The 20,351-nt window shown below is 37.5% G+C and overlaps 1 protein-coding gene across 1 annotated transcript in view; it reads right to left on the bottom strand.

The window, feature by feature from the left end:
- WDR44 (WD repeat domain 44) overlaps positions 1 to 20,351 on the bottom strand; it is a 100,720-nt gene that overhangs the window by 12,799 nt on the left and 67,570 nt on the right. Inside the window, exon 13 of the mRNA XM_037824732.1 lies at positions 9,219 to 9,332. Within this exon, the coding sequence (XP_037680660.1) occupies positions 9,219 to 9,332 (114 nt within the window). The remainder of the gene's footprint in view (positions 1 to 9,218; positions 9,333 to 20,351) is intronic.

The following is a 20,351-nucleotide window of genomic DNA, read 5'->3' as shown; positions in this document are numbered from 1 at the left end:
CAGAGACTGTGGGGCATTCGAGCTGGAAGGTGAGAGGCACAGCTCTGTAGCCCCAGAGAATGTCACCTGCAGCCCCAAGAATGGCCGGGAATGGCCAGGACCACTGTGTCCTGGAGCAGACACACTGCTAAACTGTGCAGGGCACGCCCTCCACCCACAGGGCTGATAGTCCCCAGTGCACATGGAAAATTGGTGCACCGACTGGACTTCACATGGTTTGGACACACACTCAGCGCAGAGACAAAGTTGCGGGAGAACTGGTTTAAAGGTAAGAGGTGGCTCAAGAGTGCCATCTGCTGGTAGGACAGGGAAAATGCACTCCATCAAGCTGAAGCATTGCCAAATTATACATAAATGCTCAAATAATCCTGCATATCCTAAAAGAACATTATCAAGATAAGCAAATGCCAAGAGCCCAAAAACAACAGAAAATTATAAAGCATATGAAGAAACCAGAAGATACGGAAAACCCAAATGTCCAAATTAAAAAGCCAGAGGAGACAAAGGAAGTGGAGCAATTAATCAAGGAAGAACACACAAACATCAATGTCATGGTTAAGGACATAAAGGACATCAAGAAGACCCTAGAAGAGCATAAAGAAGAATTTGCAAGGGTAAATTAAAAAAAAATGGCAGATCTTATGGAAATAGAAGATTGTGTTGATCAAATTAAAAATATTCTTCAGACACGTAACAGCAGATTTGAAGAGGCAAAAGAATGATTAGTGAACTTGAGGGCAGATGAATGGAATGTGAAAGCAAAAGAATGAATGGTGAAAAAAAATCAAAAAATATGAAATGGATCTCAGGGAAATGATGGAATAACATGAAGCACACAAATGTAAGAATCATTGGTATTACAGAAGGTGAAGAGAAAAGGGGTAGGAAGAGAATTCAAAGACATTGTTCGGAAAAACTTCCCAACACCTCTAAACAACATAAATATGAAAACCAAAGATGCCCAATGAATTCCAAATAGAATAAATCCACCCCAAGACATATTCTGATCAGACTGTCAAATGTTGAAGAGAAGGAGAAAGTTCAGAAAGCAGCAAGAGGGAAATGATTCACCACATACAAGGGAAACAACTAAGACTAAGTACTGACAAATCAATGGGCAACATGGAGGCGAGAAGGCAGTGGTATGGCATATTTAAAATTCTGAAAGAGAAAAACTGCCAGCCAAGAATTCTTTATCCAGCAAAGCTCTCTTTCAAAATTGAGGGCCAGTTTAACATGAAAGAATGCTCAGAGAATTTGTTAATAGATCTGCCCTACAAGAATACCAAAGAGAGCTCTACCAGCTGAGAAAAAAAGACAGGAGAGAGAGGCCTGGAGAAGGGAACAGAACTGAAGAGTTTTAGTAAGGGTAACTTAAAGGAAATAAAGGGAGAGAGGGAAAAAATAGATCTGACAAAAAACCAAAGGATAAGATGGCTGATTCAAGAACTGCTTCCACAGTAATAACACTGACTTTAAAAGGATTAAAATCCCCAATTAAAAGACACAGATTGGCAGAAAGGATTAAAAACTGAACCACTGTGCTGGTTTGAATGTATTATGTCCCCCCAAACGCCATTCTCTTTGATGTAATCTTGTGTGGGCAGATGTATCAGTATTGATTAGATTGTAATTCTTCAAGTGTGTCCATGGAGATGTGCCCCACCCAACTGTGGGTGATGACTCTGACTGAATAATTTCCATGGAGGTGTCTAAATAATTTCCATTCAGGCTGGGTCTAAATTAAGTCACTGGAGCCATATAAATGAGCTGACAAACAGAAGGAACTTAGTGCACCTGTGAGTGACATTTTGAAGGGGAGCTACAGCCAAGAGGGACACTTTGAGGAACACACAGAAGCTGAGAGAGTAGCTGTAGATGAGAGACAGTTTGAAGATGGCTGTTGAAAGCAGACTCTTACTCTGGAGAAGATAATAGAGGACAGAACACCCCAAAAGCAACTAAGAGTGACATTTTTGAGGAACTGCAGCCTAGAGAGGAACGTCTTGGAAGAAAGCCATTTTGCTGGACACCACTGGCCATCCTCCAGTGAAGATACCTGATTGCTGATGTGTTGCCTTGGACACTTTATGGCCTTAAGAAGAAGGCCTTTGAAAGCAGACTCTTACTCTGGAGAAGATGAGAGAGGACAAACACCCCAAGAGCAACTAAGAGTGACATTTTCGAGGAACTGCAGCCTAGAGAGGAACGTCCTAGGAGAAAACCATTTTGAAACCACAACTTTGGAGCAGACGCCAGCCAGGTGACTTTCCAGCTAACAGAGACTTTGCGGACACCGCTGGCCATCCTCCAGTGAAGGTACCCGATTGCTGATGTGTTGCCTTGGACACTTTACAGCCTTAAGACTATAACTGTGTAACCAAATACATCCCCTTTTATAAAAGCCAATCCATTTCTGGTGTTTTGCATTCTGGCAGCATTAGCAAACTAGAACAACCATCACTATGCTGTTTCCAGGACACTCATCTTATACCCAGCAACACAGAGACTGAAAGTGAAAGGATGGAAAAAAAATATTCTATGCAAGCTATGGCCAAATGAAGGCAGGGGTAGCAATCCTAATTTCAGATAAAATAGACTTTAAATGCAAGAATGTAATAAGAGACAAAGAAGGACACTACAAACTAACAGAACGGACAATTCATCAAGAAGAAGTAACAATCATAAATGTTTACACACCCAATAAAGGTGCTCCAAAGTACATGAGACAAACACTGGCAAAACTGAAGGAAGCAATAGATGTTTCCACAATAATCGTGGGAGACTTCAATACATCACTCTCTCCTATAGATAGAACAACCAGACAGAGGACAAATAGTGAAACTGAGAACCTAGACAAAGTGATAAATGAATTAGACTTAACAGACATATACAGAGCATTACATCCCAAATTACCAGGATATACATTCTTCTCTAGTGCTCATGGAACTTTCTCCAGTATAGATCACATATGCTGGGGCATAAAACAAGACTCAGTGAATTTAAAAAGACTGAAATTATTTAAAGCACATTCTCTCACCACAATGGTATGTAACTAGAAGTCAACAACATCAAAGATCTAGAACACTCACGAATATCTGGAGATTACACTACACATTACTAAACAATCAGTGGGTCAAAGGATAAACTGCTAAATATCTAGAGACGAATGTAAATGAGAACACAATGTATCAAAATTTATGGGATGAAGTGAAGGCAGGCTTGAGGGGGAAATTTATAGCTCCAAATGCACAAATTTAAAAAGGAAGAGCTAAAATCAAAGAACTAATGGAACTGAAGAAGCTAGAAAATGATCAGCGAACTAATCCTAAAGCAAGTAGAAGAAAAGAAATAAGGAATAAAGCAGAAATAAATGACATGGAGAAAAAACCAATACAGAAACTAAATAAAACCAAAAGTTGGTCCTTTGAGAAGATCCACGAGACTGACAAACCCTTAGCTAGACTGACAAATTCAAAAACAGAGAAGACCCAAACAAAGAAAATCAGAAATGAGAGGCAGGACATTACTGCAGATCCCAACGCAAAGAAATCAAAAAAATCATAAGAGAATACTATGAATGACTGTATGCCAACAAACCAGACAATTCAGAGGAAATTGATAATTTCCTGGAAACATACGAACAACTTAGACTGACTAGACAAGAAAGAGAACATCTTAACTAACCAATCAGAAGTAAAGAGAGCCAATCAATCATCAAAAATCTTCCTACAAATAAAAGCCAAGGGCCAGATGGCTTCAGAGGAGAATTTTATCAAATTTTCCAAAAAGAACTGATACCATTCCTACAAAAACACTTTGAAAAACTGAAAAAAAATGGAACACTACCTCACTCATTTTATGACGCCAACATCGCTGTAATACCAAAACCAGATAAAGATGCTACAAGAAAGGAAAACCACAGGCCAATCTCCCTAACGAATATAGATTCAAAAATTCTCAACAAAATACGTGCAAACTTAATCCAAAGACATTGAAAAATCATACCCCGTGACCAAGTGGTGTTCATCCCAGGTATGCAAGGTGGTTCAACTTAAGAAAATCAATCAATGCATACAACACATTAATAAAACAAAAGGGAAAAAAATCAAATGATCATCGCAACAGATGGTGAAAAAGCATTCGACAAAATTCAGCATCCTTTTTTGATAACACTTCAAATCGTAGGAATTGAAGGAAACTTCCTCAATATGATAAAGATCATGTATGAAAAACCCACAGCCAGCATAGTACTCAATGGTGAGAGACTGAAAGCCTTCCCTCTAAGATCAGGAATGAGATAAGGATGCCAGCTGTCACTACTATTATTCGACATTGTGCTAGAAGTTCTAGCCAGAGCAATCCAGCAAAACAGAAATAAAAGGCATCCAAATTGGAAAGATGTAAAACTGTCATTATTTGCAGATGATATATGATCTTGTATTTGCAAAACCCTGAGACATTTACAACACAGCTACTTGAGCTAATAAACAAATTCAGCAAAGTGGCAGGATAGAAGATTAATGCACATAAGTCAGTTAATGCTCCTATGCACTAGAAATCACTTAACTGAAGAGACACTCAATAAAAAGATTCCATTCACAATAGCAACTAAAAAAATAAATTTCTTAGGAATAAATTTAACCATGGATGTAAAAACCTCTCTCACAGAAAATTATATAAATTTACTAAAAGAAATAAAAGTGGTGCTAGAGATGGCATGATATTCTCCGTTCATGGGTAGGAAGGCTAAATGTCGTTAAGATGTCAGTCTTACCCAACTGATTTACAGATTCAATGTAACTCCAATCAAAATTCGAACAACCTACTTTTCAGATTTGGAAAGTTAGTTATCAAATTTATTTGGAAGGGAAAGGGGCCTCAAATTGCTAAAAACATTCTAAAAAAGATAAACGAAGTGAGAGGACTTACACTTCCTGACTTTGAAGCTTACTATAAAGTCACATTAGTCAAAATAGCATGGTAAACAAATGAATGTCAACCTTGCAAGGTGTTAAAAATGGGTGGTATTAGGGAAAAAATAATCAATGCAAACTAGAGGCTATAGTTAACAGAAACATTGTATTATGCTTTCTTTAATGTAACAAAGGCAATATACCAAAGCTAAATGTCTGTAAGAGGGGGACATAAGGGAGGCGTATGGGACTCTTGGCATTGGTGATGTTGTCTCACTCTTTTATTCTACTTTAGTCTAATTCTATCCTTCCTGTTGTTGCTTTTCAGCTGTCTTTTTTTCTTTCTTTTTCTTGTGTTTCTACTTTGTCTCTTCCTCTTTCCTTGTGGAAGAAATGGAGATGTCCTTATATAGATAGTGGTGATGGTGAATGCATAAATATGTGATTATGGTAGGTGAACAAAGCCATCTTAAAAAGAAACAAAAAACAAAAAACCAGGTTGATAAGGAAACCCTGAGGGCACTATATTGAGTGAAATAAATCAGACACATAAGGACAAATATTGTATGGTCTCACTGATATGAACTAATTATAATATGCAAATTCATAGACATGAAATATAAGTTACCAGGATATAGAATAAGGCTAATAATAGAGGGGTATATAGGGAAAAAATATACCTATTGCAAAGTATGTACTACAGTTAGTAGTATTTTAATATTCTTTCATCAACAGTAACAAACACACTATACCAATAACATGACTCAATAATTGGGGGGGGGGATGGTTAGAATATGGGACGATTTGAGTTTTCTTTTCTTGTCTTTCTTTTCTGGAGTAATGAAAATGTTCTAAAAATTGAAAAAAAATTAACTGTGGTGATGGATGCTCAGCTGTATGATGGTACTGTGGGCAACTGATGGTGTATTTTGAATCTTTGGATGACTGTATGGGTTGTGAATAATCTCAATGAAATTAAATTAAACAAAGAAACAAAAAAACCAGCACGGTATTGGCACAAAGACTGACTTATTGATCAATGGAATCCAACTGAGAATTTGGAAACATACCCCCAGATCTATGGTCGACTGATTTTTGATGAGGCCACCAAATCCACTGAACTAGGACATAACAGTCTTCTCAACAAATGGGACTGGGAGAACTGGATATTCATATCCAAAAGAATGAAAGAGGGACCCCTACCTCACACCCTACACAAAAATTAACTCAAAGTGGATCAAAGACCTCAATATGAGACAGTACCATAAAACTCCTAGAAGATAATGTAGGGAGACATCTGTAAGACCTAGTATTAGGAGGTGGCTTCTTAGACTTTACACCCAAAGCACAAGCAATGAAAGAAAAAATAGATAAAATCAAAAGATTCCGTACCTCAAAGGAATTTGTCAAAAAGGTGAAGAGGTCAATGCAATGGGAGAAAACATTTGGAAACCATATGTCTGATAAAGAGACTGATACTTTGCATATATAAAGAAATCCTACAACTCAACAATAATAGTACAAACAGCCCAATTATAAAATGGGCAAAAGACATGAAAAGATGTTTCTCTGAAGAGGAAATACACATGGCTAAAAAACACATGAAAAGAAATGTTTATCTTCACTAGCTATTCGGGAAATGCAAATCAAAACTACAATGAGTTATCATTGCACACCAATAAGAATGGCTGCCATTAGACACACAGGAAACTACAAATGCTGGAGAGGATGTGGAGAAATTGGAACTCTTATTCGTTGCTAGTGGGACTATATAATGGTACAGCCACTGTGAAAGACAGTGTGGTGGTTCCTCAGAAAACTAGGTATCAAGTTACCCTATGATCCAGCAATTTCACTTCTTGGTATATACCCCAGAAGATCTGAAAGCAGTGAAACCAAAAGGTATTTGCACACCAATGTTCATAGTGGCATTGTTCACAACTGCCAAGAGACAGAAACAATCCAAATGTCCTTCAAAAGATGAGTGGATAAATAAAATGTATATACATATCATGGAATACTACACAGTAGTCAGAAGGAATGAGGTTGTGAAACACCTAACACGGATGAACCTTGAGGACATAATGCTGAGTGAAACAGGTCAGACACAAAAGGAGAGATATTGTACATTACCACTAATGTGAACTCCGTAAAAAATGTAAAATAAGTGTCATATAGTGTCGAATATAGGGGACCTAGAGACAGTAGCTAGCAAAAGGGGAATGATAATTTAAGATGTACAGATATGATAATGAGGGTGAACTTAATGATATGGGAATGGTCAGGTGTGACTATGATTCATTAACAGGATTATAAGTATCAGTGACACATTGAAGGCGAACATGTTCGTAAATGATTGTTTAAAGGCATGTAGCCCACAGAGCAGCACCACAAGGCTAAATAAGTGTAAGCATGATACACTTAAAGATGACACCGGTGCAGAAAGTTAACAACAGAGTGGTATATGGAAAAACTACCCATTACATACTATAGACTATATATAATAGGAATATCTTACCAACACTACACTAATACTAGGGATGAATAATTAGCAGATGATAAGAGCTCTGGGATGTATTATGTTATGACAATTGTTTAAAGTTGAGAGTGATGGTGACTGTACAACTAAGTGAAGATAATGTAAGAAATTGAACATTTATCTTGGTATAGAATATATATTAAGTGAAATTAGGAAACAACTACTTAAATCAAGCCCTCAATTTGAGGCTTGCTCTTGTGAAACTTATGGCTGTAAATGGGAGGCTAAGCCTTCCTATATTATTCCTAGGAGGCACCTTTGGGGAACCTCTTTTGTTGCTCAGATATGGCCTTTCTCTCTCTAAGCCCAACTCTGCAAATAAATTCATTAACCGATCCCCAAAAAGGGACATGACTCCAAGGAGAATGAATCTCCCTGGCGACATGGGACATGACTCCCAGGAATGCTCCTGGCCCTGACAGTGAGGGACTGAAAATGCCTGCTTGACCAAAAGGGGGAAAAAGAAAGGTAACAAGCTGAGGTCACGGTGGCTGAGAGATCCCAAATAGTTGAGAGGCTATCCTGGAGGTTTGTCTTATGCAAGCTCCAGGTAGATACCTGAAATGGCCACCGTATGCCACGCCCTTACCAAAAATGGTCCCCAAATACCTAGGTCTTTACCTGAGGTTTTATAAAAGATGTACTTACTAAAGTTTTCATCTTTCAGAAACTTAAATCCACCAGAGTGTTCCTATAACAGGTAAGTCCTAAAACTCAGAGGCAACAGCCTCTTTAAGAACAACAATCAGATGTAGTCCCCTTCCCCAGACTGTCGACACCCCCTTTCAATATGAACAAGTTAGGGTGCTCACTGCCTAGACACCCCTGAAGATACAGAAAGTGATTAAGTGAGAGGAAGGGGTAGCAACAATCAAGATAAGATTTAACAAAGGTCTATGAATACCGAAACTTTATATAAATATAAATATATATATACACACACACACATATATATATGTATATATAGTTTAGATGCTAGGGTATTGGAATAGCTGGAAGGAGGTAAATGACATGGTGCAACTTAACCTACAACATTCTTTGAAATTTGCTCTATAGCTATTTGTTTTAGCTACTGTGCTTTGAACCTCTTCACCTTTCTGTATATATCCTATATTTCAGCATAAGGAAAGTACTGAAACTGTAGAAAAGTAACCGGTAACAATTTTTGAAATTACCTGTATTAACTGCTTGTTGATTTGTACATCGGAAATTGACACCTTTCTGTATGTATGTTATATTTTACAATAATGGAAGTAGCTGAAGTTGTAGAACTGTGGACCCATGACATTCTTTGAAATTTGTTAACTACTTGTTAAATTGTACTTTGAAAGTTAACAGTGTTATGCATATATGTTAAAGTTCACAATAAAAAATGCATTAAAAATAGCAATAGCTGAAGTTGTAGAACTGTGGACCCATGACATTCTTTGAAATTTGTTAACTACTTGTTAAATTGTACTTTGAAAGTTATCAGTGTTATGCATATATGTTAAACTTCCCAATAAAAAATGCATTAAAAATAGCAAAGGTAACAAATATAGACAGATCCAGATAGAAGCCATTAAGTAATTTAAAGTAAATATTTTATTAGCCTAATCTGATGGTTTCTCTTTTTAGGTTATTTTGTAGATAATGCCCATAAAGCACATATGAACACTGAAATAACTGAGGGTGTTGACAATTCTACAAATATAACATTTGTTTTAATCCTAAAGTCATATTTACATGGAAGTCATATGAAATTCAAATCAAGTGTTTCTTACTTTAGACCATGAAAGATCAAGGAGATCCGCAGTGTGTCCTTTATATTTGCAAAATGGCTGTTGCCGAAACGGTGCATTTTTATCATCAGGGTCTTCATCAGTTCCACTGCATACCTATTTAGACATTAAGACAAACTTTAAAACTCAGATGCAAAACTAGCAAAACAAAAGCCTCATATTCTTTCCACCCCGTTTGTTCTCTCATTTTATCTGATGCCCGAATGAAATCTTGTTCCACTATTAGCAAACTCTTCATGCTAAATACTGCTTATCACCTCTTCTTTTCATCTCCTCACCCTAGTATATTCTTCTCTGAGAGAGAGGAAAAACAGTTCCAGCGTCTGTTTGTTTAGGTATAAGCATGCACTATAATTTTCATCAGACATAAAGAAAAGTTAACAGGGTTGTGGAGGGGACAGGGGGGCTTCCAGGAAATCTTTCTGGCTCTTAAAATGGGGCATATGAAAAGACCTTCCCCTTTTCAACCTCTGAACATTGTCATCTGCATGTGACATTTAAGATTGTATTAGCCATCTTAGAACCACAAGGAGAATAATCCCAAGAGAACCAAAAAACGGACAAAGAACAGCAAAGCACAAAGTTGGGAGGACCCCATTTCCCTGATGACACTATTGAGCTGCTGAATTAACCAATCTGGAATGTTAACTTCCAGATTTGCTTCCTTATTGTTTTTTTTTTTTTAATTTTTATTTATTTATTTTATTTTTATTTTTATTTATTATTTATTTTAAATTCTATTTTGAAATAAATTCAAAGTTATAGGAACAGTTGCAAAAACAATACAAACCCCATACACAGAACTCCAGCATACCCTGACCCCCCTCCTCCAATACCCTGATCGACCAACTTTAACATCCTGTCACACCACCATTTCCCTTTCCCTCCCTCCCTCCCTGCCTATCATCCATCATCTATTGCTCTGTCTTCTGAACATATGAGAACTAGCTGCACACATCCTTGAACAAACACTATAATTCACATATACAATTCCCATGAAAAAGAACATTCTTTTATGCAATCCCATTAAGCGCAGCTAAGAAGTTCAAGAAATTCAACATTGATACAAAGCTTACATTTCATATTCCCCTTTTTTTTTCCTTATGTCTCAACTGTGTCCCTTTGAGCCTCCTGTCCTCCATTCTCAGATCTCATCCAGGATTATCCTTGGCATTCAACTGTCATCTATTTAGACTTTTTTTTTCAATTGTGGAAACATACATACAGCCTAAATCTTCCCATTCCACCCCTCCCTAGCATTCCATTAGTGGGATTAATCACATTTAGAATGTTGTAATGCTATCACCTTCCCACCATCCATTACTAGAAATTTCCCTTCACCTCAAACAGCAACCCTACAATCATTTCTTAACTCCCCATTGCCCCTTCCCCCACTTCTCATAACCCATACTCTACTTTTCATCTCTATGGTCATATTCTCTGATAATTTCTTCGTGTTTACTGTGAGGCTTAAAATTAACCTCTTACATCCATAACAATCTTGTTTTCCTTTGATACCAACTTAACTTCAATAGGACATATAAACTATGTTCCTATACTCCTTCATTCCCCCACCTTTATATAGTTCTTGTCAAAAATTACATATTTTACATTGAGTCCAAAACCACTGATTTGTCATTAGAGATCTGTGTATTTTATATCATGCAGTAAGTAAACAGTGGAGTTACAAATAAAAAATCATTGACTTCTATTGTATTCCATTGTGGTCAGAGAATGTGCTTTGAATATATTCAATTTTTTTTTAATTTATTGAGGCTTGTTTACTGTCCCAGCATATGGTCTATTCTGGAGAAAGATCCGTAATCACTAGAGAAAAATGTGTGCCCTGGTGATTTGGGATGGAAGGTTCTATATACGTCTGTTAAAATTCTCTCTCTCTCTCTCTTCTTTGTTTCTCTGTTGGTAGGGCTCCCTTTAGTATCTGAAGTAGGGCAGGTCTTTTATTGGCAAAATCTCTCAGCATTTGTTTGTGAAAAATTTAAGCTCTCCCTCAAATGTGAAGGAGAGTTTTGCTGGATAAAGTATTCTTGGTTGGAAATTTTTCTCTCTCAGAATTTTAAATATGTCATGCCACTGCTTTCTTGCCTCCATGGTAGTCGCTGAGCAGTCACTACTTAGTCTTACATTGTTTCCTTTGTATGTAGTGAATTGCTTTTCTCTTGCTGTTTTCAGAACTTGCTCCTTTTCTTCAGTATTTGACAGTCTGGTCAGAGTATGTCTTGGAGTGGGTTTATTTGGATTTATTCTATTTGGAGTTCGCTGGGCATTTATGCTTTGTGTGTTTATATTGTGTAGAAGGTTTGGGAAGCTTTCCCCAACAACTTCTTTGAATACTCTTTCTAGACCTTTACCCTTCTCTTCCCCTTCTGGGACACCAATGAGTCTTAAATTCGGACATTTTATTTTATCTATCGTATCCCTGAGATCCATTTCGATTTTTTCGATTTTTTCCCCATTCTTTCATTTGTTCTTTCATTTTCTGTTCTGTGGTCCTCTAGGACACTGAGTCGTTGTTCAGCTTCCTCTAATCTTGTATTATGTGTATTCGGAGTCTTTTTAATTTGGCCAACAGTTTCTTTAATTTCCATAAGGTCATCTATTTTTTTATTTACTCTTGCAATTTCTTCTTTATGCTCTTCTAGGGTCTTCTTTATGTCCTTTATATCCTTTGCCATGTTCTTTTTCATGTCCTTTATATCCTGTGCCATGCTCTTGTTCTTTGATTGTAGTCCTTTGATTAATTGCGCCAAGTACTGTGTCTCTTCTGATATTTTGATTTGGGTGTTTGGGATTGGGTTCTCCATATTGTCTGGTTTTATCATATGCTTTAAGATTTTCTGCTGTTTTTGGCCTCTTGGCATTTGCTTTGCTTGATAGGGTTCTTTCAAGTTGTAAAAAATACCAATCTTATTTTTCAGAACTGCAGCTTGGTGGCGTACACTTTCTGTAACTAACCAGCAGACAGCATCTGTGAGTCACCTATTCTCCTCAAGTCAGTTCTCCTCAACTTTGTCTTTGTGGTGAGGAAATGATTCTTGTGGGGTTCAATTGGTGAACTCAGTTTGGGTGTGTCGCTGGCGCCATCTGCCCTGAATGAGGGATGTGTGGCTGGGTGGTTAGGCAGGCAGCGTAGCTTTAATATTCAAACCTCCCAGGTGTTCCCAGAGATTCAAGGCTGTTGCAAGAGTCTAATCTAAGCCTTCATTTCAGTTTTGCCCCAGATTTTCTCTGCTGCTGACCCACAAGTTGCCAGCATTGACGAAGCGTCCCTGGGTTTTCCAAGCGGGCCCCCTTATCAGCTGTGATCTTCCAGGACCTTTGCTGAGGGAAGGCTGTGCTATGTCACAAGTGCACGCCATCCCTCAAGGGAAGCCCTGGACCACCGGGCTGTGCAGGGGCGCTCCCAGCTTGATGCAAAGATGGCTGAATGGGGTGTCTCACATCCCTCCCCTTTTCGCACAGCTCCGCATTCCCAGCTCCAGGACAACTAGCTGTGTATGCACCCAAGGCCACTGTCCATAGCTGATATTGTTGCATGTCCGTGGTGCCGTGGGATACACTCCCTGTCACACTGGGTTTCCCAGCATGGCTCTGGGCTGTGGGTACGGCCCCAGGCAGGAGTGTCTCAAGCCTGCTGGGGAGCTGGCTGCAAGCAGCGTGGTTTCTTTCTCCTTTTGGCTCTCCCCTCTGCCCCCCCCCAGGCCCTGAGGGAATCAGCAGTTGTCTATCCTCCATGCCACACACTGAGAGGTTGACACAGCCCACTCCTGCCGTGCTTCACTGCGCAGTTCTCACCATCATAACTGCAGCCAGCTCCCGGGTTTTTTTTTTTTTTTTCTAAAGAACTAGTCCGTCTCCAAATGCCAACCCCCAGTTTCCCCACACCGCAGAGTGGCCGCAGGACTTTCAGCCGGCTTACTTGTTTCAGAATGCAGACTCCCGGTTTCACAAAGTGCATGGTCCCTGTGGTTTTAGCATACCTTGTCCAGCTGGTGCACTGCTGAAACTAGTGCTCTGGGTCACTTTCTGGTTTTTATCTAGTGTTTTTCACAGAGGTGTTTTTTTGCCCTGTCTCACCTAGCTGCCATCTTAGGTTCTCCGCCTCCTTATTGTTTAAGCCATTTTTCCCTTTCCTAGTGACTGTTCATTTAGGCATAAGCATGAGGTCAAAAGCATCCTGACAGAGGTAGGTAGAAGATAATGCCATATGTGTGTGGCATGCATTTAGTTTACAGCATGTTTTTGGGTATTCATTATCTGAATGAATCCTAACAACTCTTTGAGGTAGGTATTAACATTAGGAGAATGAAAAAATTCTTAAAAATTGAGGCTCAGAGAGGTTAAAATACCATATTGAAGGTCACCCAATCACCTGTAAATAGCTGAACCAAAGTGGGCATACAAAGCAACTAATTGTAAGTCCAGTTTGTCCCTCAAATGTTTTAGAGGATATAGCATGAACAAAAAATATGGAGTGTTAGCTAAGCCTTGCATATTTAGGAAAGGCAGGCAGGATGTCGATGGAGAAAAAAGTACTTGGAGATATCGTAAGGGATTAGGGTGGAAAGGCATTTTGAGGCCAGATCATAAAGAGCCTTGAATGTGTGTCTTAGAAGTTCAGACATTCTAAAGTGATATACAGCCAACATGTATTTCTGAAAAGGAAAGATAATACAAGCTGACTGGTGCTTTAGAAAAAGAACTCTGGTCAGTAATGTAAAAGATGGTTTGGAGAGGTAGAATAGAGGCAGAAAGAGTGGTCAGTAATTTTAAGTAAGAATGATGAGGGCTTGAACTAGGACAGTGATCATGGGGACAGATAAAAACTACCACTATCATTGGTCTAGAACTTTACAGTTTACAAAAACATCTTCATGCCAACCATGGAGAAAGACCAGAAAAATGAACTCCCTGACGTTTTGCCAAGCACTCCTAACCCTAGATGACTACAACTACTTTCCTTATGTTTTGCAGTCAGACTAGACTTGTGGAAGACATAAAACTAAACATATATATCCCATTACATAAAATTCAACTTTTTGTTTAGTCGTCTTTCATTTACTTTTCATTAACTCCTTAGCATATCCCCCCTAGCAGTGATTTCAGATCTCTTCCTTTCTCCTTTAACATTTCCTTCTCCCTGCTTTCTACCTTTTTTCCAAAGCATTTAAATAATGTTTTTGAATATAAAATAATACATGCTTAATATAGACAATTCAGAGAATACAGAAAGTAGAAAATCTAACATTAGAATCACCTATAATCTCCTAACATTTTGAACATCTTCAGTCTTTCATTTCTTAAAATATGACTGAGATCATAGTATACACACAATTCGATATCCTCTTTCTGATTATACCATGAGCATTTTCTGTATTTCACTCTTTGAAAACATTTACTGGCTGCATAATATGGGTGAACCATAACTTAAGCATTCTCCTTCCTCTGGTCATTTAAACATTTCCCCTTTTATTTCGTTAATATAAATAGCAATTCAATGAACATTTTAGAATATGAATTTTTCCCGTGACTATTTCTTTATCCTTTTATAAGGGTCAAATGGTTTAAACTTCAGACAGTCACAGTGTCTTTTATTTGTTTTAATAAAAGAAGGTAAGTTTATTAGAAAAATTCTGAAAAATACAGAAATATAAATAAAAATCACCTGAAATCCTACCACTTAGGTAACTACTGTTAATAATTTAGAGTATTTCCTTTAAATCTTCTATTTATAAATATTTATATAGTTTAGTCAAAATTGGGATAATATTGCATCTAATTTTTTCATTCATTTTTCACTTTACCTTTTAATGTGAATTTTAAAAAATGTCATTAAATAGTCTTCCAAAACAGTTTAAGGACTGCATAATATTCTGAGATATGGATTATACCATAGTTCTTATTTTCCAGCTATTAGAAATTAAGGTTGTTCAAATTTTAGCTACTGAAGGAAAACTACAATGAAAACCCTTTCATGTACACCTTTTGAGCATATTTTCTTATTTCCTTATGGTCAATTATTAAAGGTAGAATCACCAAGTAAAAGTTGTAGTGTTCACTCTCTCTATATATTTTAACTTTTCATTCTAGACATTCCAAATACACACAAAAGTAGATAGCATAATATAATGCCACAATGAACCCATGCATCCATCACCTGCTTTAACAATTATCAACATTTTACCCATCTTGTTTATCAATCCTTACACCTTTATTTGTTTATTTTTGTTGGAGCATTTTAAAGCAAGATCTACACTATTAATTTTACTAGTAAATATTTCAAAATATATTTCCAACTGATAAGCCTTCTTTTTTTTTATCTTCATTTTATTGAGATATATTCACATACCACACAGTCATACAAAACAAATCGTACTTTCGATTGTTCACAGTACCATTACATAGTTGTACATTCATCACCTAAATCAATCCCTGACACCTTCATTAGCACACACACACAAATAATAAGAATAATAATTAAAGTGAAAAAGAGCAATTGAAGTGAAAAAGAACACTGGGTACCTTTGTCTGTTTGTTTGTTTGTTTCCTTCCCCTATTTTTCTACTCATCCATCCATAAACAAGACAAAGTGGAGTGTGGTCCTTATGGCTTTCCCAATCCCACTGTCACCCCTCATAAGCTACATTTTTATACAATTGTCTTCAAGATTCATGGGTTCTGGGTTGTAGTTTGATAGTTTCAGGTATCCACCACCAGCTACCCCAATTCTTTAGAACCTAAAAAGGGTTGTCTAAAGTGTGCGTAAGAGTGCCCACCAGAGTGACCTCTCGGCTCCTTTTGGAATCTCTCTGCTACTGAAGCTTATTTCATTTCCTTTCACATCCCCCTTTTGGTCAAGAAGATGTTCTCCATCCCACGATGCCAAGTCTACATTTGTCCCCGGGAGTCATATTCCACGTTGCCAGGGAGATTCACTCCCCTGGGTGTCTGATCCCACGTAGGGGGTAGGGCAGTGATTTCACCTTTCAAGTTGGATAAGCCTTCTTTTAAATATAACTACCATGCCATTATCATACCTAAAACATACCATTTGTGTCATTTAATATCAAATTCATATTCAAATTTTCTGATTACATAAAAATGCCATTTAAAAATTGGATTGCTACAAAAAATTGTAAAGCTTTTGCTATTCGTACTTACTATATACCAGATGCTATGTTGGTTATTTGAGATAACAAAATAAATAAGACTTTCTTATCCTCCTATAATCTACTCTCAACATAGCAGCCAGAGTGATTCTTTTAAGAGATAAGTCAGATTATGTAATTATCTGTTCAAAAACCCGTCACTGACTTCCATCTTTCTCAGAGAAAAAATCCAATTCCATGCAGTCTCCCATGTATTCTGATCTCCCCATCCCCACCTCTGGGACTTCATTTTCTACCGTCTTTCCCCTCACTCACTGGGCTACAGCTACCCAAATCTCTTTGCTGTTTCTTAAACACACCAAACCTGTGCCTTATAGCAGTTACATTTTCTGTTCCCTCTATCTGGAATGCTCTTCTCCAGATATCAATATTATCACTCCTTCACCCCATTCAGAATTTGCTCAAATGACAAACTTTCAGAGAACCTTTGCTTATCTACTTTATTCACCCCCTGCCCCACTTTACCGGTTTTATTTTTTCTCCATGACGCTTATCACTTTCTAATATAATGCAAAATTTGCTTATTTTGTTTCTCTGCCTTCCCTTCACTAGAATCTAAATTCCGTAAGAACAGAGACTTTGATCTCTTTTGTTTACTACTATATCTACAGCTCCTAGAACAGTGCTTAGCACATATTAGGCACTCAAAAAATATTTGGGAACTAAATGAAGATATAGTCCCAGTCCTCAAGTTGCCAATGGTCTAGTGGAATATAATGATTAAGAACATAAGCTCTAGAGACAGATCAGAGATGGGCTCTAACTCTGGCACTATATTTCCTAACTGTGGAGAAACGAGTAACTTAGTATCTCTAAGCTTTCTTTATCTTCATCTGTAAAATGGGGTTATTATACATAGTACAGGGTTGTTGTGAGGTTAAATTAGATAAGACTTAAATGCACTTAGCATTGTTCTTTGCATCTAGCAAGGGCTAATAAAATGTTAGCTATTACATAAGCAAAATAATATGGTAGAGTAAGTTATTTTAATTGAAATACGGGTGAAGTACCATGGAAATAGTGATGGAGTATGAGTAATTATACATTAGGTGAAGCAAGGAATACTTCAGAGAGGTAGTATTCTTTTGAGATAGGTCTTGAATGAATTTGGCAGGCAAAGGGGAATACTATACATGAATATATGGAGCCAACAAAGGGTCTAACATTTTTGCTGGTGCACCAATAAACAACTGAGTGGCACAGAACATAAGGTTTTTGAGAGAGAATGGTAAGAAGTAACAGCAAAACCAAGGTCAGGCTGATTTCTGGAAAGGCTGACTCAAGTTAAGGAATTTGGACTTAATTCTATAGGAAAAAAGAGAACCAAAGAGCGTTTAAACAGGAGAATAACATGATTAGATTTGTTTCATAGGAAAGTAATTCCGCTGGCAGTATGAATAAAAGACTGGAATCTGGGAGAAGAGCTATCATAGACCAGGTAAGGTATAAAGGCCTGGATTATAGCAGCAGGAAAATAAAGGAGTGTTCAGATTCCAAACACATTTCTGAGATCAAACAAGCAGGATTTGTTGAATAAAGACATTGGAGGGAGAGAAGAGTAAAACATGATCATGTTTTCTAACTTAGGATATGGTATGAGTTAAACAATTAGCTGTTATCAAGAACACTGTTAAAGGAGTAGTCTTCTTGGGTCAAAGATACTTAATTCTGTTTCGGACTTACATTCATTAAGTGTTGATATGTCTTCTCCCACATTGAGCTCCTTGTCATGGATTGTCTACTGCATTCTCAGTAGAGTTGGTTCTCTAAACCAACACATATTTCTGTAAAATACTGCATGACTACATGTTACAAAAATTACCTCTCCCCTCCCTTACAGTTAACTCTTTTCATCCAAATTCTAGATTCTAATGACCGCTTCTCAAAAATTTTAAGCAGCAGTTAAATGCTGTAACACTCACTCATATTGAAATTCTACTAAGTGAGCCCACTAAACATAAATTTACCCAAGAAAAGCATTAGCTTCTAGATAAACAGCATAACTATGACTTCTAGTGTCAAGAAGACATTGTACACTTATTAAAATAAGTATATTCATTTTTTGGGTTTGACCCAATTATGAACTCTTAAAAGCCATAAGGTTTAACAGTCTATGCTAAAGCCAACTGTAAAAACCCCCATTTTATAATTCTTTAGCATAATGGAGCAAACCAAACATGTACCTCCTTCCTTTCTTCCTTACATTTCCTGAGCTGCTTTTGGAAATCAACAGAAACAGAGAGAATAATAGCCAGGAAGTTCCAGGCTTGGCTCTATCAAAGAGGAAGAGCGCTGGTCTTGGGTAGTCACTCTGTGTAACCAAATGTACAAGTACTTTTATATATACTATTTTACATGGATGCTGTGAAGAGTGATAAAATATTTAAACGGAGATGAATATAAGATATCAGTATCATGAAAAAGAAAACAATACATGCATCAAGAAAATAAACTCCATTGTGCTTACTGCACCCTAACCTCAATGTAGCTAGTGCTAGGTTAAAAGAATACAAGATACCAAGCTCCAAGGGCATATGAAATAGAGACTTCTTTTATCTGTCCCCAAATAGAATGACAGAAGGGAAAGAACCCCAAAACGGTCTTTTTCCTGCAAATAAAAGATATAAATGTTACTCAACTACTCAAAAAAAAAAAATGGAATAAAAAACCTCAGTATTCCAGGGGATCACTAATTTTTTTTTTGTCAAGGTACTGTACTCCTCATTTGAAAGGCCTTGTATTCAATCAGGAGTGGGAGTTACTTAGGGTTTTTTGGGGGGGTGGGGTAGAAGGAAGCAGCTAAGAATCTGTGAGCAGGATTGTTGAAATAAGAGTAATACAAGATGTTGAATACAACAGGTAGTCCAGGTTTTTAACAGTAATTTTTAACTGGTAAATTAAACAATAAAAGCAAACATTTTCCCCTAAAGCAAAGCAGTTAAAATTTTCTCTGCCACAAAAGGTTAGTGAAGACTTTATGGAGGAAGGGAGAATGAAGGCATCCAGATAAGGGGAACAATAGGAATAAAGCCACAGAGGCAGGATTTCAAAGGTGAATGCAGGCAGTTTTGGGTTCCAAGGATATGGATGATCCATGAGGCCTTAAAGGAACCCAGAGGCTAGCCAGGGAAACAAACTGACATGGAAGATGTGGTAAGTAATGTAAATGTAACAATATACACGATGTGCCATCAAAACACAAATGAGGAACAATTTTGCCTGCTGGATTCAGGAAAAAAAATAGTTAAGACAAAAAACTTGAGCTGAATCTTGGAGGGTAAGCAGGGCTTTTGCCCTGTGAAAAAAGACGACAGGGATGACATTACTCTCAATGTTAACAGCATGAACTAAGCCATGAAAGCAAAAGGGTGTTTAGGGTGCAAAACTAAATACAGCATTGCAAGTAGGATGTATAGGCACTAGGGTGTTAGAACTGAGATAAAAGGTAGGATGAGGAAATAGTGGGAAGGATCTTATTCTGCAGGTGGAAGATTTGAAACCCAAAATGGCATAGTCAGATCTGTGTTCTGAAAAAATGGTTGGTGGCAGTGTAGGAAATGAACTGGGTAGAGGCCAGAGGCATATAAACCCATTGGGAGGCAATGACAAACATTTAAATGAAAGTTGAAGCTCAGAGGCTGTGAGTGATAATGGGGGAAGGAGGGGGTCCCTTCCATGGGTATTTGGAGGTAGGGTTACAGTGGATAGAAATATGTCACTAATTTGATATGTGGGTAAAGAAAAAAAATGCAATGGAGAATGACCCCAGAGTATTTTTGACTGGATGGAAGCTGATGCATATCATTAAATAAGGTTCAAATTAGAGGAGAAGCAGGTTTGTGGATCGATAATAAATTTATCTTACATGTTTTATATTTCCATAAATGATCATTACCATCTAACCAGTTTATTCAAGCCAGACACC

This window comes from Choloepus didactylus (genome assembly GCF_015220235.1).
Source record: "Choloepus didactylus isolate mChoDid1 chromosome Y unlocalized genomic scaffold, mChoDid1.pri SUPER_Y_unloc2, whole genome shotgun sequence".
NCBI classification, from domain to species: domain Eukaryota; kingdom Metazoa; phylum Chordata; class Mammalia; order Pilosa; family Megalonychidae; genus Choloepus; species Choloepus didactylus.
This window is presented reverse-complemented; position numbering and strand designations above follow the sequence as displayed.